At 41.6% G+C, this 24,226-nt stretch overlaps 1 protein-coding gene across 5 annotated transcripts in view; it reads left to right on the forward strand.

The window, feature by feature from the left end:
- LOC109895561 (LARGE xylosyl- and glucuronyltransferase 2) overlaps positions 1-24,226 on the forward strand; it is a 149,221-nt gene that overhangs the window by 105,223 nt on the left and 19,772 nt on the right. For 3 of the 5 annotated variants that reach the window (XM_031830568.1, XM_031830567.1, XM_031830569.1), the window contains 8 exons: positions 1,386-1,603; positions 4,130-4,255; positions 4,400-4,555; positions 14,213-14,376; positions 14,624-14,902; positions 15,175-15,321; positions 17,459-17,654; positions 18,279-22,082. In XM_031830568.1, the coding sequence (XP_031686428.1) occupies positions 1,386-1,603; positions 4,130-4,255; positions 4,400-4,555; positions 14,213-14,376; positions 14,624-14,902; positions 15,175-15,321; positions 17,459-17,654; positions 18,279-18,476 (1,484 nt within the window). In that variant the 3' untranslated portion in view covers positions 18,477-22,082. Of the gene's footprint in view, positions 1-1,385; positions 1,604-4,129; positions 4,256-4,399; positions 4,556-14,212; positions 14,377-14,623; positions 14,903-15,174; positions 15,322-17,458; positions 17,655-18,278; positions 22,083-24,226 lie in introns of those variants that run through there. The other 2 variants (XM_031830571.1, XM_031830570.1) reach the window with 1 other exon arrangement.

Below are 24,226 nucleotides of genomic sequence, written 5' to 3' on the forward strand. Positions count from 1 at the left end.
ACTGACTTGCCTAGTTAAAGGTAAAAAATAATAATATAATAAAACACTGGGGCCCCACAAGGGTGTGTTCGGAGCCCTCTCCTGTACTCCCTGTTCACCCACGACTGTGTGGCCACGCACGCCTACAACTCAATCATCAAGTTTGCGGACAACACGACAGTGGTAGGCTTGATTACCAACAACAACGAGACGGCCTACTGGGAGGAGGTGAGGGCCCTCGGAGTGTGGTGTCAGGAAAATAACCTCACACTCAACGTCAACAAAACTAAGGAGAGGGAGCACCCCCCTATCCACATCGATGGGACAATAGTGGAGAGGGTAGTAAGTTTTAAGTTCCTCAGCGTACACATCACAGACAAACTGAATTGGTCCACCCACAAAGACAACATCGTGAAGAAGACGCAGCAGCGCCTCTTCAACCTCAGGAGGCTGAAGAAATTTGGCTTGTCACCAAAAGCACTCACAAACTTCTACAGATGCACAATCGAGAGCATCCTGTTGGGCTGTATCACCGCCTGGTACGGCAATTGCTCCGCCCACAACCGTAAGGCTCTCCAGAGGGTAGTAAGGTCTGCACAACGCATCACCGGGGTCAAACTACCTGCCCTCCAGGACACCTACACCACCCAATGTCACAGGAAGGCCATAAAGATCATCAAGGACAACAACCACCCGAGCCACTGCCTGTTCACCCTGCTATCATCCAGAAGGCGAGGTCAGTACAGGTGCATCAAAGCAGGGACCGAGAGACTGAAAAACAGCTTCTATCTCAAGGCCATCAGACTGTTAACCAGCCACCACTAACATTGAGTGGCTGCTGCCAACACACTGACTCAACTCCAGCCACTTTAATAATGGGAATTGATGGAAATTGATGTCAAATATCACTAGCCACTTTAAACAATGCTACTTAATATAATGTTTACATACCCTACATTATTCATCTCATATGTATATGTATATACTGTACTCTATATCATCTACTGCATCTTTATGTAATACATGTATCACTAGCCACTTTAAACTATGCCACTTTGTTTACATACCCTACATTACTCATCTCATATGCATATACTGTACTCGATACCATCTACTGCATCTTGCCTATCCCGTTCTGTACCATCACTCAATCATATCTTTATGTACATATTCTTTATCCCTTTACACTTGTGTGTATAATGTAGTAGTTTTGGAATTGTTAAGTTAGATTACTCGTTGGTTATTACTGCATTGTCGGAACTAGAAGCAGAAGCATTTCGCTACACTCGCATTAACATCTGCTAACCATGTGTATGTGACAAATACATTTGATTTGATTTGATTACCAATGATAATCAGCATTTTAAAATCCAGATGAATGATGATTGGTGATGCTGTGATTGCAGACAAGCAGGTGATAGGTCTGGTGGAGAACCAGAGTGACTGGTACCTGGGGAACCTGTGGAAGAACCATAAACCCTGGCCCGCCCTGGGACGAGGCTTCAACACTGGGGTCATCCTGCTCTACCTGGAGAGGCTGCGACGAATTGGCTGGGAGCAGATGTGGAGGCTGACCGCCGAGAGAGAGCTAATGAGCATGCTTAGTACCTCGCTGGCTGACCAGGTCTGTTTATTTACTTTTATTCTATTCTAGTCTATTCTTTTTATTCTGAATATTATTAAATACTCTTTAGATCATTACTTTTCTTAACAAATGTTAATATAGGGCAGGGATCATCAACTAGATTCAGCCAATTTTTTTATTGAACGGATAGTCAGAGGGACGGAAAATAATTGCAAATAATTTGTAGACTGCAAATCGACTGCAAGAAGCCCAAACAGATATAATGTTAGACTAAAACATCATCATTTCAAACCTTACTCACATTTGCATTACAATCAAGTGACTCTCTGTTATGGGTGGAAATAATTGGGAACAGATGTCTTGAATAAAAATCACTTGAAGATGATTTCCTGATGTTTTTACAGTCTTCTATGTCCAACAATAAATAAATAAATAAAAAAAATATATATATATACAGTTGAAGTTGGAAGTTTACGTACACCTTAGCCAAATACATTTAAACTCAGTTTTCACAATTCCTGACATGTTTTAGTTCAGTTAGGATCACCACTTTATTTTAAGAATGTGAAATATCAGAATAATTGTAGAGAGAATGATTTATTTCAGCTTTTATTTCTTTCATCACATTCCCGGTGGGTCAGAAGTTTACATACACTCAATTAGTATTTGGTAGCATTGTCTTTAAATTGTTTAACTTGGGTCAAACATTTCGGGTAGCCTTCCACAAGCTTCCCACAATAAGTTGGGTAAATTTTGGCCCTTTCCTCCTGACAGAGCTGATGTAACTGAGTCAGGTTTGTAAGCCTCCTTGCTCGCACACACTTTTTCAGTTCTGCCCACACATTTTCTATGGGATTGAGGTCAGGTCTTTGTGATGGCCTCTCAAATACCTTGACTTTGTTGTCCTTACGCCATTTTGCCACAACTTTGGAAGTATGCTTGGGGTCATTGTCCATTTGGAAGACCCATTTGCGACCAATTTTTTACTTCCTGACTGATGTCTTGAGATGCTGCTTCAATATATCCACATAATTTTCCTCCCTCATGATGCCATTTATTTTGTGAAGTGCACCAGTCCCTCCTGCAGCAAAGCACCCTACAACATGATGCTGCCATCCCCGGGTTGGGATGGTGTTCTTCAGCTTGCAAGCCTCCCCCTTTTTCCTCCAAACATAATGATGGTCATTATGGCCAAACAGTTCTATTTTTGTTTCATCAGACCAGAGGACATTTCTCCATAAAGTACAATCTTTGTCCCCATGTGCAGTTGCAAACCGTAGTCTGGTTTTGAAGCAGTGGCTTCTTCCTTGCTGAGCGGCATTTCAGGTTATGTTGATATAGGACTCCTTTTAATGTGGATATAGATACTTTTGTACCTGTTTCATCCAGCATCTTCCTTTGCTGTTGTTCTGGGATTGATTTGCACTTTTCGCACCAAAGTACATTCATTTCTAGGAGACAGAACGTATCTCTTTCCTGAGCGGTATGACAGCTGCGTGGTCCCATGGTGTTTATACTTGCATACTATTGTTTGTACAGATGAACGTGGTACCTTTTTGCATTTGTAAATTGCTCCCAGGGATGAACCAGACTTGTGGAGGTCTACAATTTTCTGAGGTCTTGGCTGATTTCTTTTGATTTTCCCATGATGTCAAGCAAAGAGGAAATTAGTTTTAAGGTTGGCCTTGAAATACATCCACAGATACACCTCCAATTGATTCAAAATGTCAATTAGCCTATCAGAAGCTTCAAAAGCAATGACATAATTTTTGGGAATTTTCCAAGCTGTTTAAAGGCACAACCAACTTATTGTATGTAAACTTCTGACCCACTGGAATTGTGATACAGTGAATTATACGTCAAATAATCTGTCTGTAAATAATTGTTGGAAAAATGACTTGTGTCACGCACAAAGTAGATGTCCTAACCGACCTGCCAAAACTATAGTTTGTTAACGAGACATTTTTGGAGTGGTTGAAAAACGAGTTTTAATGACTCCAACCTAAGTGTATGTAAACTTCCGACTTCAACTGTATATACAGTATATAAAAATGTTGGGGTACAAATAAAACCACCCTCGGCCAAAATTCGACCCACGGGCCGCCAGTTGGGGACCCTGATATAGGGTAATCTTATGCCTCAAAGCATACTGTGTATGAGGCAAATGCTAATGTAAGTGTGTAAGACATCTCAAATTAACATTTGGTGCATGTGTAAATGTGAATGTTTACTATTGTGTGCCAGAGTTCTATATGATTTTAATGTCAAAATGAGTGTGTATAATACACTCGTAGAAAGAAAAGGTGCAATCTTGAACCTAAAAGGGTTCTTCGGCTGTTGCCAAAGGATAACCCTTTGAATAACCCTTTTTTGGTTCTTGGTAGAACCCTATTGAGTTCCATGTAGAACCCTTTACACAGAGGGTTCTACATTGAATCCAAGAGAGTAAACATGGAACCAAAAAAGTTTATCCCATGGGGACACCCCGAAGAACCCTTTTGGAACCCATTTTTCAAGGAGGGTATTACACAGGTGTTTAATGTGAGTGGGTAATCTTGTGTGCAGGACATCTTTAATGCGTTCATTAAGCAGAACCCAGTCCTAGTGCATCAGCTGCCCTGCTTCTGGAACGTTCAGCTGTCTGACCACACACGCTCCGAACAGTGCTACACAGAGGTGTCTGACCTCAAGGTAGGGCTATGCAGTGAAATACACACACACACACGCACACACACTCAATATAGCAAAATCTCTCACTTATTTCCTTTATGAATGTACTGCGTCTAGTCATCTGGCTACAGGTCACCATGGTAACATGTTTATGTCCCGTGTCAGGTGATCCACTGGAACTCTCCTAAGAAACTTCGTGTGAAGAACAAGCATGTGGAGTTCTTCAGGAACCTCTACCTAACCTTCCTAGAGTACGATGGGAACCTACTGAGACGAGAGCTGTTTGGCTGCCCCAGCCATGCCACCTCAGAGAGTGTACAAGTGAGTAAAACATTACCTTAACGTTAACCATAATTATGTGATAAATCAAAACAAATCAAATCACATTTTATCTGTCACTTGCGCCCGAATACAACAGCTGTAGACCTTACAGTGAAATGCTTACTTACAAGCCCTTAACCAACAATGCAGTTTTAAGAAAATACCTTTAAAAAAGTAAGAGATAAGAATAACAAATAATTAAGAACAGCAGTAAATAACAATAGCGGGGTTATATACAGGGGGTACAGGTACAGAGTCCAACTTTAGGTATTTTTTTAAGTAAATAATCAATCAAATTGAAGACGGGATGATCTGTGTTCAATACAGGAAGAAAACAAACTGACGCTACCTTTCTGGTCACGCGCCTCTATCTAACAGTACCCTTGAAGTGACCCTCGTTTTGAACAGGACTACTTCTTCATTACACAAAGGAAAAACCTCAACCAATTTCTAAAGACTGGTGACATCCAGTGGAAGCGGTAGGAACTGCAAGAAGATCCCTTAGAAATCTGGATTCCCAATGAAAAGCCATTGAATAGAGAGTGACTTTTAAAAAAAAATCGGAATCGTTTTTCCTCAGGGTTTCGCCTGCTACATAAGTTCTGTTATACTCACTCACAGACATGATTCAAACCGTTTTAGAAACTTCAGAGTGTTTTCTATCCAAATCTACTAATAATATGCATATCTTATCTTCTGTTGAATTTGGGCATGCATTTCATCCGGACGTGAAAATACTGCCCCGTCACCAAGAAGTTAAAGGTCTTACTCACATCGGCTGCGGAGAGTGTGATCACACAGTCATCCGGAACAGCTGATGCTCTCATGCATGTTTCAGTGTTGCTTGCCTCGAAGCGAGCATAGAAGTTATTTAGCTCATCTGGTAGGCTTGTGTCACTGGGCTGCTCTCAGCTGTGCTTCCCTTTGTAGTCTGTAATAGTTTGCAACCCCTGCCAGATCCGACGAGCATTGGAGCAAGTGTACTATGATTCGAACTTAGTCCCGTATTGATGCTTTACCTGTTTGATGGTTCGTCGGAGGGCATAGCGGGATTTCTTATAAGCTTCCGGGTTAGAGTCCCGCTACTTGAAAGCGGTAACTCTACCGTTTAGCTCAGTGCTAATGTTACCTGTAATCCATGACTTCTGGTTGGGTTGTGTATGTATGTACTTCCTCAATGCACTTATTGATAAAGCCAGTGACTGATGTGGTGTACTGCTCAATGCAATCTGAAGAATCACGGAACATGTTCCAGTCTGTGCTAGCAAAACAGTCCTGTAGTTTAGCGTCTGCTTCATCTGACCACTTTTTTATTGACCGAGTCACTGGTGCTTCCTGCTTTACTATTTGCTTGTAAGCAGGAATCAGGAGGATGGAATTATGGTCAGATTTTCCAAATGGAGGGCGTGGGAGGGCTTTGTATGCGTCTCTGTGTGTGTAAAATGCCATTGATGCCGGTGTTTGGAGGGTATATTGGCATGGGTGTTGCGGCATTGGTGTTGCGTGTCCAAACACCGGCTTCGAGGGCATTAGCACTTTTATACAACAGGTTACTAAAATATTAAAATAATTATTGACATATGTGACCCACTGCCTTGATTCGGTCGTATGTAGCAAAATGTAGCAAAATGTTTTAAGTTTTTTTATTTTTACATTGGATAAAAGCAGAGACACAGAGCTACAAAATGGTATATTACACATTGCACTTTTAAGTTGATAAATTTGTAACCTCACTTTTGAGAAAATGGCCAATGTTTTGGTACCTACCGGCGAGCTCTTCTTTGTCTACAACCATTCAGCATCGATGACACACTCTTAAGCTTTAGCCCCACCCATCTCTTTAAGAGTTGATCCGAGCGTTCTGTCCTAACAACAACAGTCAAGCACCCAAGCTAACAGCTACTTCCAACCACAAATGAGAGAACAGCTCATTGACCATTTTACTCTGGTTAGGCTGTTTATATGTTGGTGACTGCAACTGTACTGCTGGCAACAATTTACAACAATTTACAATGTTTACTGACACCGACCATATTCAACGGGTGTTGAGTGTTCGTAAATTCGTCAGTTATTCTGCACTCTGGCACACTCAGACGAGAGTGCTCTGAAATCGGATTAGATAGCCAGAGCAAATTTACCAGCTAAGTCTATCAACAGTTGTTGCAGTGACATTCTTTTGTTAAGACATGTAGCTAGCTAAACAATGAACCATAATCCCAACTCATGACATTACTACCCTGCATGAATCTGCAGGTAGCTAACCAACCACGTCCAACGCTAGCTACTGTAGCTAACATTAGGCTATAACTAGTAAAGTAAAGGCCTTTGAGAAGTTAATAATAAGATCGTACACGTAACAGTAGCTAGTGAGCCAGCCAGCAAACATTAGCTAGCTAGCTAGCGAACAGTACAATTTAATTTGAAATTAAAATGACTTTCTGTCAAAATTAAAAACGTGTAATATCTGAAAATGTAGCTAGCTAGACTATCTTCTCCGTATACATCATGGATGGATGCCTCTCCCTGTCACGGATGCCATGGTTTCCCTTCGTTTGAAGATGTAATCCAGAGACAGGTGTTTTCTCCATCTCCTTAGCTATCATATTCTAATTCCACTGATTTCAAATCTCAGTCCTCCAGAAAGTGGAAAGCAACACTTATGCAGTTCTACTATGTGATACATTAAAAAGCTGTGTTTGACAGGATTACCTACACATACTGACCAGCTCAAATAGACAGAAGAGTGCTATATGGCAGACCAATCCGAACTCATCTTTCGGCATATCCAGCCCACTCGTTATCTCAGCCAATCAGGGCTAGCGGGAATGTTGCTCGCTTTTTCTGTGGCTAAACCAACTGCGCTCGTAATTGTAAATATGAATACAATTGTTCAGGTGGCATACAAGTCTGTTATTAACGCACGTGAAAGTTCATGTTCCAACGCATTTTGATAAAAAACTGGCACTCCTGTGAAATAGTGACCCGCGACATTCACCTAGTTTCCTGAAACAAGTTTCAAGAAAACAAGTAAAAACATTATTTTGGGCCTCACGGGTGGCGCAGTGGTTAAGGGCACTGCGCTGTGCCACCAGAGACTCTGGGTTCGCACCCAGGCTCTGTCGCAACCGGCCGCGACCGCACAATTGGCCTAGGGTCGTCCGGGTTAGGGAGGGCTTGGCCGGTAGGGATATCCTTGTATCATCGCGCACCATCGACTCTTGTGGCGGGCCGGTCATAAGTGCGCGCTAACAAGGTCACCAGGTGCACTGTGTTTCCTCCGACACATTGGTGTGGCTGGCTTCCGGGTTGGATGCGCGCTGTGTTAAGAAGGAGTGCGGCTTGGAGTACACATGGCTTTCGACCTTTGTCTCTCCCGAGCCCGTACGGGAGTTGTAGCGATGAGACAAGATAGTAGCTACTAACAAAAGGGGGGTAAAAATCAAAACCAAAAAAAAAGAAAAATAATGACACAAATTCGAATTTGGGTTGGTTTATGAGAGTTGTGAAATAAGCCGTGTCCTTGTCTTCTACAAAGGATAGGAAAGGTTGTCAGATATTATAAAAAGTAATTGCAGATCCCCTAACGGAGTAGAGTATTTTCCCTAGCTCGAGATGTTGCATAACTTCCTTTATCCAATGGTTAAAAGTAGGATCCTTCCACTTAAATCGTATAAGACGTTTAGCTAGAAGAATAGTAAATGCCAGCATATAAATGCCAAGAACTGTTTAGATGGGCCTCCTGTGGTGACAATCCAAATAATGCAATGAAGGCAGAATTTTCCGTAGGTCTAATCATGACTAATTTTGCCTTTGACCAATGCAGCCAATTAACTATTTTAAATTGAATTACAACATGTCTTAGACATATAGATGAAGAATGTATTCTCTGAAGCATATTCTGCCACGTTTCATCTGTAAACCTAAATCCTCTTCCCATTGGTTCTTAAGGTTCTTAAGAGAGTACAGGGAATCCAGATTGTGCGAGTTTAACCTGTTATGGCTGCAATCCCCCTATCGGGATAAGTGTCATCAACAACCGCTGAATAGCACAGCGCTACATACAATAAATATTACTATAAATATTTATATTCATGAAATCACAAGTGCAATATAGGACAACACAGCTTAGCCTTTTGTTAATCCACCTGTCGTGTCAGATTTTGAAATTATGCTTTACAGCGAGAGCAATCCAAGCGTTTGTGTAAGTTTATCGATCGGACAATAAAACATTAAGTACACTTAGAAAATCAGAAATGCAATCAAATTAATTGTTTACCTTTGATGATCTTTGGATGTTTTCACTCACGAGACTCCCAGTTACACAACAAATGTTCCGTTTGTTCTGTAAAGATCATTTTTATATCCAAAATACCTCTGTTTGTTTGTCGCGTTATGTTCAGAAATCCACAGGAAAGAGCGGTCACGACAACGCAGATGAAAATTCCAAATAGTTTCCATAATGTCCACAGAAACATGTCAAATGTTTTTTATAATCAATCCTCAGGTTGTTTTTAAAATATATAATCGATAATATATCAACCGCAAATGTCTTTCACAGTAGGAGAGGGGAAAACAATGGCTGTCCAAATTCTGTTTCGCAAGCAAAACTCATGTGACCACTTGTCGCGATGTTATTGTTCTGGATCATTTGTCAAAATAAAGGCTTGAAACTATGTCTGAATACTTTTGACACCTTGAGGAAGCGATAGGAAAAGGATTCTGGTTCATATCCCTTTAAATCCAGCAATGCGAGGCTATGGAACATGAAGTTTTCAAAATAGGAGCCACTTCCTGTTTTGATTTTCCTTAGGGTTTCGCCTGCAATATCAGTATATATACTCACAGACAATATTTTGACAGTTTTGGAAACTTTAGAGTGTTTTCTATCCAATACTAATAATAATATGCATATATTAGCAACTGAGACTGAGGAGCTGGCCGTTTACAATGGGCACCTTTTCATCCAAGCTACTCAATACTGCCCCTGCGGCCATGAAGTTAATAATGTATAGATCAAGATTATGCCCCCTTTGATATAAGGGTCCACTTTAAAAAGAGAATATAGAAAGGAGGTAGGTGGGCGTGATGGGAAGTTACTGGAGTATGAAGACACAAAACTACGCAATTGCAGGTATCTAATGAATGGGATCCAGGAATTAAACTTTTGTACTAACTTTTCCAAATATGAAAAATCCTTACCAATGTACAAGTCGTTCAGTGAGGAGATCCCTTTTCCAGACCAGAAATGAAACGCACGGTCTAATACTGATGGAGAGAATGTATGGTTCTTTAATAATGGGGCAGAAGTTGAAAGTTCACCGAGATCAAACGATTGCCTGAACTGTTTCCAGATTTCTAGAGAATGTTTCACACTAGTGTTTTTAGTGTATTTGGAAACAGGCTCAGCTAATGCAAGTCTTGAGAAAAGTAAGGCAGCTAAGGAGGTGGGGCCACAGGATGAGATCTCCAAGGTCAACCATTTCAGACCTGTAACATCAGGGGTATCTGTCATCCAATATAGAATTATTCATATATTAGCTGACCAGTAATAATATTGAAAGTTCGGAAGTGCTAGACCAACCTGGGGACGAGATCTCTGCAATATGCTCTTACGTATCCGAGGGTTTTTCTTGTTCCAGATGAAAGCATATATCAGTGTATCTATGGAGATAAAAAATATATATATATACAGTAGTGTGTGTGGGCTCCACGTGCCTGTATGACCTCCCTACAATGCCTGGGCATGCTCCTGATGAGGTGGCGGATGGTCTCCTGAGGGATCTCCTCCCAGACCTGGACTAAAGCATCCGCCAACTCCTGGACAGTCTGTGGTGCAATGTGGCGTTGGTGGATGGAGCGAGACATGATGTCCCAGATGTGCTTAATTGGATTCAGGTCTGGGGAACGGGCGGGCCAGTCCATAGCATCAATGACTTCCTCTTGCAGGAACTGCTGACACACTCCAGTCACATGAGGTTTAGCATTGTCTTGCATTAGGAGGAACCCAGGGCCAACCGCAACAGCATATGGTCTCACAAGGGGTCTGAGGATCTCATCTCGGTACCTAATGGCAGTCAGGCAACATCTGGCGAGCACATGGAGGGCTGTGCACCCCCCCCAAAAAATGCCACCCCTCACCATGACTGACCCACCGCCAAACCGGTCATGCTGGAGGATGTTGCAGGCAGCAAAATGTTCTCCACGGCGTCTCCAGACTCTGTCACGTCTGTCACGTGCTCACTGTGAACCCGCTTTCATCTGTGAAGAGCACAGGGCACCATTGGCGAATTTGCCAATCTTGGTGTTCTCTGGCAAATGCCAAACGTCCTGCACGATGTTGGGCTGTAAGCACAACCCCCACCTGTGGACGTCGGGCCCTCATACCACCCTCATGGAGTCTGTTTCTGACCGTTTGAGCAGACACACGCACATTTGTGGCCTGCTGGAGGTCATTTTGCAGGGCTTTGGTAGTGCTCCGTCTGCTCCTCCTTGCACAAAGGCGGAGGTAGTGGTCCTGCTGCTGGGTTGTTGCCCTCCTACGGCCTCCTCCACATCTCCTGATGTACTGGCCTGTTTCCTGGTAGCGCCTCCATGCCCTGGACACTACGCTGACAGACACAGCAAACCTTGCCACAGCTCACATTGATGTGCCATCCTGGATGAGCTGCACTACCTGAGCCGCTTGTGTGGGTTGTAGACTCCGTCTCATGCTACCTACTCATGCTCATGCTCTGTGGTCACCACCTGCAGAACCACTCCTTTATTGGGGGTGTCTTGCTAATTGCCTATAATTTCCACCTGTCTATTCCATTTGCACAACAGCATGTGAAATGTATTGTCAATCAGTGTTGCTTCCTAAGTGGACAGTTTGATTTCACAGAAGTTTGATTGACTTGGAGTTACATTGTGTTGTTTACAGTGCCTTGCGAAAGTATTCGGCCCCCTTGAACTTTGCGACCTTTTGCCACATTTCAGGCTTCAAACATAAAGATATAAAACGGTATTTTTTGTGAAGAATCAACAACAAGTGGGACACAATCATGAAGTGGAACGACATTTATTGGATATTTCAAACTTTTTTAACAAATCAAAAACTGAAAAATTGGGCGTGCAAAATTATTCAGCCCCTTTACTTTCAGTCCAGCAAACTCTCTCCAGAAGTTCAGTGAGGATCTCTGAATGATGCTATGTTGACCTAAATGACTAATGACGATAAATACAATCCACCTGTGTGTAATCAAGTCTCCGTATAAATGCACCTGCACTGTGATAGTCTCAGAGGTCCGTTAAAAGCGCAGAGAGCATCATGAAGAACAAGGAACACACCAGGCAGGTCCGAGATACTGTTGTGAAGAAGTTTAAAGCCGGATTTGGATACAAAAAGATTTCCCAAGCTTTAAACATCCCAAGGAGTACTGTGCAAGCGATAATATTGAAATGGAAGGAGTCTCAGACCACTGCAAATCTACCAAGACCTGGCCGTCCCTCTAAACTTTCAGCTCATACAAGGAGAAGACTGATCAGAGATGCAGCCAAGAGGCCCATGATCACTCTGGATGAACTGCAGAGATCTACAGCTGAGGTGGGAGACTCTGTCCATAGGACAACAATCAGTCGTATATTGCACAAATCTGGCCTTTATGGAAGAGTGGCAAGAAGAAAGCCATTTCTTAAAGATATCCATAAAAAGTGTAATTTAAAGTTTGCCACAAGCCACCTGGGAGACACACCAAACATGTGGAAGAAGGTGCTCTGGTCAGATGAAACCAAAATGGAACTTTTTGGCAACAATGCAAAACGTTATGTTTGGCGTAAAAGCAACCCAGCTCATCACCCTGAACATACCATCCCCACTGTCAAACATGGTGGTGGCAGCATCATGGTTTGGGCCTGCTTTTCTTCAGCAGGGACAGGGAAGATGGTTAAAATTGATGGGAAGATGGATGGAGCCAAATACAGGACCATTCTGGAAGAAAACCTGATGGAGTCTGCAAAAGACCTGAGACTGGGACGGAGATTTGTCTTCCAACAAGACAATGATCCAAAACATAATGCAAAATATACAATGGAATGGTTCAAAAATAAACATATCCAGGTGTTAGTCCAAGTCAAAGTCCAGACCTGAATCCAATCGAGAATCTGTGGAAAGAACTGAAAACTGCTGTTCACAAATGCTCTCCATCCAACCTCACTGAGCTCGAGCTGTTTTGCAAGGAGGAATGGGGGAAAATGTCAGTCTCTCGATGTGCAAAACTGATAGAGACATACCCCAAGCGACTTACAGCTGTAATCGCAGCAAAAGGTGGCGCTACAAAGTATTAACTTAAGGGGGCTGAATAATTTTGCACGCCCAATTTTTCAGTTTTTGATTTGTTAAAAAAGTTTGAAATATCCAATAAATGTCGTTCCACTTCATGATTGTGTCCCACTTGTTGTTGATTCTTCACAAAAAAATACAGTTTTATATATTTATGTTTGAAGCCTGAAATGTGGCAAAAGGTCACAAAGTTCAAGGGGGCCGAATACTTTCGCAAGGCACTGTAAGTGTTCCCTTTATTTTTTTTGAGCAGTGTATTTTGTTAAAAAGATAGGAATACATTGAATTAAGTATAAAAGCTTAAGTAATGCATTAGTTTTAACAATGCAAATTTTTCCCGGCCAAAGAAAGAGAAAGTAAATCCCGCCGTTCAAGATCCTGTTTCAGGCGGAGTATCAAGGGAGGGAAATTGGCATTATAGAGATCTTTTAAATTGTGCGTGACCCAAATTCCCAAATATGTCTGTGTATTCACTCTGAAGGGCACATAGCTAAAATAAGTTTGCATGGCAGAAAGATTAATAGGCACCAATTCAGTTTTTTGTGGATTAACTTTATAATGAGGTGCGATTTCACATGGCAAAGAAAATGTGTTCTCTCGTCAGGACACTATTGTTCAGAGGAGCTAGCCAACAACACAGATAACACAATCACTTTAAACTGAAGCTGGGAGGACTGCAAACTTTGTTTTACCTTCTTTCTATTGACATTTCTTTGTATATACCCATTAAAATGATGCCAGCTGATTTATGATTTGGACTGGCTGAGAAACGCTGCCTGCCTGTTTGTCGCAGTCCCGACTCCCAAACGTTCATTACTATGGGACAGCTGGAGATAGACTTTGAATATTGAAACAATGTTGCAAATGTCGGAGAGAGATAGCAAGGTCTATTCAAATCTCCGCTGTTGAAAACTAAATGTTAGTCTAAAAGAAATGTGAGATAATGTCTAGATGCTTTTATAGTGGAGATCAAGTTTATAAATTGCCCGGCTGGGGTGATGAGACTGTGGATTGCGCAGTCAGATGGAACTAGGTAAATTAAATGAAATTAACGTCATAGATTTAGCCGGTGGTAACTTGTGGAATAGACACCGGCTGGAATGTGGCTTTAACCAATCAGCATTCAGGATTTGCACCACCCATTGTATAACATTTAACAAACCACTCCCTAACACCTCAAGTAGGTTTTAACATTCACTATACTATCATGGACATCCAGACTGAATACAACAGAGTGTGCAGGTGTGCCGCATGCTCTCATGAAACCATGTTAGCCTATTAGAGGGAATATTTACAATCTGAACATGGGTTTTGACCTCCCTCTGTCCATCCCTCTCCAGTTACAAGGAGCTCTGGAGGAACTGGATGAAGACGACCAGTGTTATGACTTCCGGCGGGAGCGAATCACAGTGCACCGCGTGCACCTCTACTTTCTGCAGTACGAGTACACGCCCACCGGGGACGACACGGACGTCACGCTGGTCGCACAGCTCTCCATGGACAGGTGAACACTCACCTGGCCTTTGGTTTACTAGTTATTGGAGATGTGAGCTTGAATTCATTATCACGTTATGGCTAATCAGGAGTGCACCTCTCCACAAATACGATTGTAATTTGCTTATTTCTCTACTTCTTCCTCTTCCCCCTCCTCCATCTTTTCTTCTCTACTTCCACCACTGCTTTTACTATCATTATACATTGTGATACTATACTACTCTGTTTGTATTTTATGTCACCTCTATTTCTCTCAGGTTACAGATGCTGGAGGCCATATGTAAGCACTGGGAAGGCCCTATCAGCCTGGCCTTGTACATGTCAGACGCCGAGGCCCAACAGTTCCTGCGTTACGCCCAGGCCTCCGAGGTGCTGAAGAACCGTAAGAACGTGGGGTACCATATAGTTTACAAGGAGGGACAGTTCTACCCTGTCAACCTGGTGAGAAATGTGGCCCTGAGGAACGCCAACACACCTTATGTGTTCCTGGCAGACGTGGACTTCCTGCCCATGTACGGCCTCTATGATTACCTCAGGTGAGTCATAGTTCTTCCCAAATGATGTTCCATCATAAACATAGACAGAACACTGGCTGTTTTTTTTTTTTTTTTGTCATTTAGCAGTCATTTTAATCCAAAGAAATGTACAGACAACATATGTATGATGTTCATATATGGCCCATGTGGGAGTCGAGCCCACAGCTAAGGTGTTGCCAGCAATGCATTCCTACCAACTAGTGGCAGCTGTGGCTCTAGCTGATGAAGAGTATTCATTGTAAATGAATGGTTTCTCTATCGTACCCCCACAGAAAGTCAGTGGTCCAGTTAGACATGGCCAACACTAAGAAGGCTCTGGTGGTACCGGCCTTTGAGACTCTGCGCTACCGCCTCTCCTTTCCCAAATCCAAAGCCGAGCTGCTCTCCATGCTGGATATGGGGACCCTCTACACCTTCAGGTACACCAGCACTAACAGCTCACCCCCATTGGTCAATCTGGCTTGTAGATCAGGATGTTTGAATGGCCCTTCTGAAATAGACCCAGATGACATAACTTGGAACAGCCATCCTGATGTTGATACTATGTTTGTTACATTGATAAATTGAAGTCATTTGATAATATATACGGTACCAGTCAAAGGTTTGGACACACCTACTCATTCAAGGGTTTTTCTTTATTTGTAATATTTTCTGCATTGTAGAATAATCAAAACTATGAAATAACACATGGAATACTGTAGTAACCAACATATTTTTGATTTGTTAAACAAATCAAAATATATTTTATTTTTGAGATTCTTCAAAGTAGCCACCCTTTGCCTTGATTACATATTTGCACACTCTTGGCATTCTCTCAATCAGCTTCATGAGGTAGTCACTTGGAATGCTTTTCAATTAACAGGTGTGCCTTGTTAAAAGTTAATTTGTGGAATGTATTTCCTTCTTAATGCATTTCAGCCAATCAGTTGTGTTGTGACAAGGTTGGGGTGATATACAGAAGATTGCTCTATTTGGTAAAAGACCAAAGTCCATATTATGGCAAGAACAGCTCAAAAAAGCAAAGAGAAATGACAGTCCATCATTACTTTAAGATATGAAGGTAGAAAGTACACTTTAGAAAATCCCTAGGTGTGTCCAAACTTTTGACTGGTACTGTATACAGTGCATTCAGAAAACATTCAAAACGCTTGACTTTTTACACATTTTGTTACGTTTACAGCCTTATTTAAAAATATATATTTTAGTTTTTATAAATGTTTGAAAATGTATCAAAATAGCAAACAGAAATACCTTATTTACATAAGTATTCAGATCCTTTGCTATGAGACATCCTGTTTCCATCGAGTCCACCTGTTTTAAATTCAATTGATTGAACATGATTTGGAAAGGCACACACACACACCTGTCTATATAAGGTCCTACAGTAGACAGTGCATGTCAGAGCAAAAACCAAGCCATGAGGTCGAAGGAAGTGTCCGTAGAGCTCCAAGACAGTATTGTGTCCAGGCACAGGCACCTGGGGAAGGGTACCAAAACATTTCTGCAGCATTGAAGGTCCCCAAGAACACAGTGGCCTCCATCATTCTTAAATGGAAGAAGATTGGAACCCCTAACACTCTTCCTAGAGCTGGCCACCTGGCCAAACTGAGCAATCGGGTGAGAACTGCATTGGTCAGGGAGGTGACCAAGTGCAATCTCTGTGGAGATTGGAGAACCTTCCAGAAGGACAACCATCTCTGCATCACTCCACCATTCAGGCCTTTATGGTAGAGTGGCCAGACAGAAGCCACTCCTGGCTTGACAGCCCACTTGGAGTTTGCCAAAAGGCAACTAAAGGACTCTCAGACCATGAGGAACAAGATTCTCTTGTCTGGTGAAACCAGAATTGAATATCAAGTATCACGTCTGGAGGAAACCTAGCACTATCCCTACGGTGAAGCATGGTAGTGGCAGGGACTAGGAGACAAGTCAGGGTGGAGGGAAATATAAACAGAGCAAAGTACAGAGAGATCCTTGATAAAAACCTGCTCCAGAGCACTCAGGACCTTAGACTGGGGCAAAGGTTCACCTTCCAACAGGACAACAACTAAGCACACAGCCAAGACAACGCAGGAGTGGCTTCGGGACAAGTCTCGGAATGTCCTCGAGTGGCCCAGCAAGAGCCCAGACTTGAACCCAATCTAACATCTCTGGAGAGATCTGAAAATTGCTGTGCAGCGATGCTCCCCATACATCCTGGAAGAGCTTGAGAGGATCTGCGGAGATCAATGGCAGATACTCCCCAAATACAGGTGTTCCAAGCTTGTAGCATCATACCCAAGAAGACTCGATGCTATAATCGCTTCCAAAGGTGCTTCAACAAAGTACTGTTTAAAGGGTCTGATTACCTATGTAAAACGTTTTTGCTTTGCCATTATAAGGTATTATGTATAGATTGATGGAAAAAAACTAAAGATTTAATCCATTTCTGTAACGTAACAAAATGTGGGAAAAAGTCAAGGGGTCTGAATACTTTCCCAAATGCACTTAATGCAATCTTGTTCAAAACTATTATTAACACACCTGCACACTTCTCTTTCTCCTTGCCTTCCCCAGGTATCACGTTTGGACCAAGGGCCATGCTCCTACCAACTACGCCAAGTGGCGGACAGCCACCACGCCCTATAAGGTGGAGTGGGAGGCAGATTTTGAGCCCTATGTGGTGGTGAAGCGGGACTGCCCTGAGTATGACCAGCGCTTTGTGGGCTTTGGCTGGAACAAGGTCTCCCATATCATGGAGCTGGATGCACAGGTACAGTATGGAGGATAATGGTGGGGAGTTTAAATATAATAGATTTATTTTCCTCCAGTACACATTATCACACCACAGTACATTTGCACACATTGGGTAGACCAAACAACCATAGCAGACAAGACGGGCAGACAAAGATGTAGTTAAAGTCTGCATATGGTCATCTGTTTATGGCTTGTTGAGAAGAAAAATGTTTGTTAAAGTTATTGTTCACATTTTATCCTCAGATTCTACTCCCAAATAATCTGCACATAATAACTCCTTTTAATTTAAATTTAATTCAAAACCTCAACTCATCTTTGGAATTCAGTTAAGGTTATGCTAATGATTAGAACAGATTTGATTCGCAGTAGACCCCTGTTATTAGGTTTAATGCTTTCGCTAAGTCAGGAATAATAGCTGTTGTAATGGCCCATAAATCAAAGTCGAGCCGTGACATTTCAGTTTTCAGCACCTCAGAGCAACGAACGTGACTTTGTTTCTCGAGTCTTAAATTATTCAGTCACACCCGGGACTGCAGATGAGTATTAGCTACGTAGCTAAAATGTGGTGCCTGTTGTACACGGACCATGTCCAATAAACAAATAAAATAAAACCCGTTTTCACCCCTTTCCCACCCCCCAGGAGTACGATCTGATGGTTCTGCCCAATGCGTTCATGATCCACATGCCACACGCACCCAGCTTCGACATCTCCAAGTTTCGCTCCAGCCCGGGCTACCGCTACTGCCTGCAGACCCTGAAAGAAGAGTTCCACCAAGACCTGTCCCGGAAGTACGGCGCAGCCGCCCTCAAGTACCTCACTGCTCAGAGGAACATCTAAACCAGGACTCCCAAGGGCCACTGGGCTCCATATCTAGGGCCCCAACGGCCCCACTGGCCCCCATGCTCTTCCCTGGCAAGTCTGAAGGGGTTTGGGAATATTGGCAACTATCCTCCAATATCTCGACTAATCTTGGATATCAAGATGGAGCTTTAAAGTCTTGTAGAAATTTCTGGAGATGTGTTAAACTTTCTGGGGTGGTTTGGGCTGGGATGATCCACCCAACTATGCTAGAATGGATTATGGCCCAAACTGGAATTTTAAAAAATGAACCAAACAGAACAGACATAACAGTTGTCGCAAGATGTTGGGCTCACTGGGAAGACATTCCTCTGAGAGGGATGAGTGGTTGACTGCTTTAAGCCAGGGAGTAAGTGACGATTATCATGATTTGTTCTGACAATCAGGGCCTTTTCTGAGGAAAATACATTTCAAACCAATACGACCACATGGGATATCTGTACCTGGAACTCAAGGACAGGACATTTGGGAAACACAGAACTGAAAGAAAGGGAAGTTGCATCTTCCCTGGTCTCTTCAAGGGGACGAATCGGAATCACGTTCGGAGTGACCAATCGAACTGGATAAACGTTTAAGCCTTATAATTTTCCATTATATTTAATAAGATATTTAATGATATCAGTATTTTTCTCAATGTAAATGATTAGCAATTAATAGCAAACAAATATGGCATATATATGTTTTGATTATGATGTTGCATTATAATTACATTCTATTTCCGTTCTCTATTTTTGGGTTCCCCTGAAAGGAAAGAGTATGTCCTTGTTTGAAAGCCTCTGAAGGCTTGAGCGGGGAGAATAGCCAGGCATCATGGTTAAACTGGACATTGTGTATGCGTGTGCACTCACTGATTAAATGAGCTGCTCACTAAGTCACCATGCTATGTCATACTACATTCTACATGTCATATACTTTTCTCTTTCCTCTACATCATACTAATATCATCATGCATCTAAATAATATATACATACAGTATCATTCAAAAGTTTGGCCACACATACTCATTCAAGGGTTTTTCTTTATTTTGACTATATTCTACATAGTAGAAGAATAGTGAAGACGTTAAAACTATGATCCAGCACATATGGAAACATGTAGTAACCAAAAAAGTGTTAAACAAATCCAAATATATTTGATATTTCAGATTCTTCAATGTAGCCACCCTTTGCCTTGATGACAGCTTTGCACACTCTTGGCATTCTCTCAACCAGCTTCATGAGGTAGTCACCTGGAATGCATGGAGGATGGGGAATAATTTAGGTGTACCTAATTTGTGGAATTAATTTTCTTCTTAATGCGTTTGAGCCAATCAGTTGTGACAAGGTTGGGGTGGTATACAGAAGATAGCCCTATTTGGTAAAAGAAAAAGTCCATATTATGGAAAGAACAGCTTAAATAAGCAAAGAGAAACAACAGTCCACCATTAATTTAAGATATGAAGATCACTCAATCGGGAATATGTCAAGAGATTTGAAAGTTTCTTCAAGTGCAGTCACAACAAACATCAAGCGCTATGATGAAACGGCACTCATGAGGACCGCCACAGGAAAGGAAGACTCCGAGTTACCTCTGCTGCAGAGGATAAGTTCATTAGAGTTAACAGCCTCAGAAATTGCAGCCCAAATAAATGCTTCACAGAGTTCAAGTAATAAGACACATCTCAACATCAACTGTTCAGAGGAGACTGTGAATCAGGCCTTCATGGTTGAATTTCTGCAAAGAAACCATTACCAAAGGACACCAATTAGAACATGAGACTAGCTAAGACCAAGAAACACGAGCAAAGGACATTAGACGGGTGGAAATCTGTCCTTTGTTTTTTTTTTCAACGCTGTGTCTTTGAGAAACAGAGTAGGTGAACGGATGATCTCTGCATATGTGGTTCCCATCATAAGGCTTGGAGGAGGAGGTGTGAGGGTGCTTTGTTGGTGACACTGTCGGTGATTTATTTAGAATTCAAGGCACATTTAACCAGCATGGCTACCACAGCATTTTATAGTGATACGCCATCCCATCTGGTTTTCGCTTTCATTTGTTTTGCAAATGGACAATGACCCAACACACCTCCAGGCTGTGTAAGGGCTATTTGACCAAGAAGAAGAGTGATGGAGTGCTGCATCAGATGACCTGGCCTCCACAATCACCTGACCTCTACCCAATTGAGATGGTTTGGGATGAGTTGGACTGCAGAGTGAAGGAAAAGCAGCCAACAAGTGCTCAGCATATGTGGGAACTCCTTCAAGACTTTTGGAAAAGCATTCCATGTGAAGCCGGTTGAGAGAATGCCAAGTGTGCAAAGCTGTCATCAAGCCGAAGGGTGCCAACTTTGAAGAATCTAAAATCTATTTTGATTTGCTTAAAACAAATGATATGCTTTTTTGTTGTTGTTTACTTCATCATCTCATGTGTGTTATTTCATCGTTTTGATGTCTTCACTATCATTCTACAATGTAGAAAATAGTCAAATAAAGAAAAACCCTTGAATGAGTAGGTGTGTCCAATCTTTTGACTGGTACCGCATAGGTGTTAATATTAAGATTCTTCTTTTTCCTTCTGCATATATTTATCCCCTCTAAGCCAAATATGCACCCAACTTCAGTCAAAAATACAAGTCACCACTGATTGGGACCATCGCAAACAGACCCCCCCCAAAAAAGCAAAATAGCAACAACAAAAAAGCATCTCGCCAGAAATGCAATGGCTGAAAATAAACGGCCTGTTGTTGAATTGTTAACAATCACTACTGAAATGCCATTAGCGATTGGAGCATTACCAGTGCCATGTCGAGATGAGTAATACACTGTATGCTATGTGCCATCTACTGTAACAAACCTTGTCATCTACCAAACAAGCCGTTCTCCTTTTACGATGAACCTTTCCCCCTTTTCTTTAAAACTTCATTCCTTTTTCTATTGACCCATTCCTTGTTTTTTTTTCCGTATACCATCAGGAAACCCACTTCTGTTCTCACAAACCATCCCTTCTTTCTCTAATCCCAACCCCTTCCTAAATCTCTACATGCTACTACTACTACTGTTTTGAACTCTATAGTACACATAATCCATGGGACAACCGGGCAGTAACAAATCAACCTTTCAACCCCAATGAACCTACCACTCCAAATGCCAAATAATAGGTATACGCCTAAAGTCACGAGAAACGGCACAAGTGTTCAAGCCTATTTGCTACTGTAATGACTTTGCAATGACTGAATGGTCACATATAATGCCACTATGGGGTCGGCACATACAACACAACTATGGGATGGGCACATACCCTGCATCGTTACTATGGGTTAGGTATATACACAGCTGCCATTGGATTGGCTACCTAGGAATGGATCAAGACACCACCTCTCCCTGCCACCTTCCATATGCCTCCCACAACCCCTGTCGACTGTTCTGAGTGCAGTAAATGCTAGTGCCTTTGCTGTATTGTGTAACTGGATATTGATTGTACTGCTGTACGTTACCAATGGGGCCTGAGGATAGTCAGGCACTCTATTTATTATTGTCGACTCAAATCAATCATATTTTTCTATGTCGGGGACAAAGTGCTTTAAATAAATATGCCCTTTTTCAACCAGTTTGTCTGAGGTTTCTCCATTGGAACATAAGTGGAATGGATTGAAGGATATGGTATCACCACTATAAGTGTGGAATTATATACACATGATTTATTTTCAGAGTTAATTGGTTTTAAAACATCAAGGATTCTCCTCTCATTCATGTTTTTATATGAAGACATAATGTATGCAATGACTTCATACACACACACACACACACACACACACACACACACACACACACACACACACACACACACAGACACACACACCACTAAGGGGGGAAAACAAAACAAATTGTAATTCTCCGTCAGCTGTTTGTTATCTTCTGTGACATTTATTACCAGCCTGAAAATGGAATTGTCTCTTATAGATGTACTGCTTGTCTTAAGGAAATAATCGGCCACCAGGCAGGCAGTTTTCTTTCACCAAAAAATAGAATAAAAATAGTTGAGCATTTCTTCATATCCACTTTCCCATCTCCGATATCTTCAGAAACAACTGTGGCATGATTATAGTAATCTATGAAAACAGTTGTGTGTCACTCCACTGCATAAGCAATAAAAAGTCTGATATTTTCACATTACAAAAGGTAGAATGGATCACCGAGATGATCTATTAATGGACATTCACTCACAGAAGGCAAAACTAATCTGCTAATCATCATCACCTAAGTATGACATGAATTGCTGAATACGGATCATTCAAAGATTAGTGGGAAAAAGTCAAATACAAATGATATACTTACACTAAACATTTAAAAAACTTTGTAACAGGGGCCATTGTCGAACTAAAAGACTAGACATAATGCAATAAAGTATCTATATTCTCCTTACGAGAACGAAAAGGGATAGATTGGGCTGATCTAGCATAGAGCTACAGTGTCGTTAATGGCCTTTTCAAGGAGCCACATCAGACAGGTCCTATCAAACCATTAGACTGATACATTAGGTATTCACAATTAAAAAATGAATTATCTTCAATGACATTTCTTGACCTTTGAATGATCCTGGTAGTGATAACCAGCTTAAAGACTTGTTTGACCTCTCAACATATACAGGGTCAAGTTGTTCTGAAGTTCTTCCAAGCCGATTGGAGGGAAGAGATGTAGGGCATCTTGAATGGATGCGATGCTTCTTTCAAATTGAATTAAACACTTTATGTAAACCCTCTTTGTATGGACAAATTTACACCACCCTCACTTTCTCCTTCCCTCCATCCGTCCCTCCTTTCCTTCCTCCCCATCTCTTATCTGCTGGCTAATAATGGAGTAATTGCTGGATGTGGTCCTTTATGACGTTATGAATCATCTCGCCCACTGCACACATTAGACGGGCCTGACACAAGCACTCTTAATATAACAGGAGGTCACATAAGACCAACCACATAGAGGCGTACTGGAAGCTTCTCAAGAGGAGAGTCAGCAACATAAAGCTTCAAAAATCCAGCAGAGGAATGTACTCTTGCTTTACATTGAATTTCAGATAGGTGTTTATGAAAACGCTGACTCTATTTGGTTGTTCAAACCTGTTCTAATTTGTGATTCATGAATGGCTGGCAAAATTGGTTTGTTTCTAGTTATGAAATGCTCGACGTTTAAGCACGGAGGTGAGCTTGAGCGCTATTTTTTTTTACCCATGTTTGTTTAGACTCCTTTTGTTTTTGTTCCATTTGCTTTGCAGAAGCTTAAACCGTGTGCTAGGCTAGATATATTTAGAAAGAGTTGAGCCTTTGTGCTCCAAACAGATGCAATCTTGAGTTACACAACAGTTTCTAAGATTGCCTATCAATGTACAAAGAGAAGGAAATGATTCAAAGTGTTGCAAATGAGTTGGATGATGTGATCAATGATGTTCTGTTTTAGATATATTTTCCCCCAGTTTCCAAAAAACAAAGGGGTCAACAATTAAGTTAGCAAACTGTAAACTTGGAAAATCTAGAGGGTATGCAGCAAGATTCGGCCGAGGGCAATTTAAAAAAAATGATTATATTTTTTACACTGCAAATTGATCTCAAATAAGCCCAAAATAGATTTGAAAATGGTAACGTCATACCTTGATTATCTTGAGACACGATCATATATGTCTCTTTTTTTTAATTTGTGGGAATACTTGGGAACAGATTTCCTTAATTAATTTAATTTTGGTGATTTTATACAATTTTT

Source organism: Oncorhynchus kisutch, linkage group LG8 (assembly GCF_002021735.2).
Source record: "Oncorhynchus kisutch isolate 150728-3 linkage group LG8, Okis_V2, whole genome shotgun sequence".
NCBI classification, from domain to species: Eukaryota; Metazoa; Chordata; class Actinopteri; order Salmoniformes; family Salmonidae; genus Oncorhynchus; species Oncorhynchus kisutch.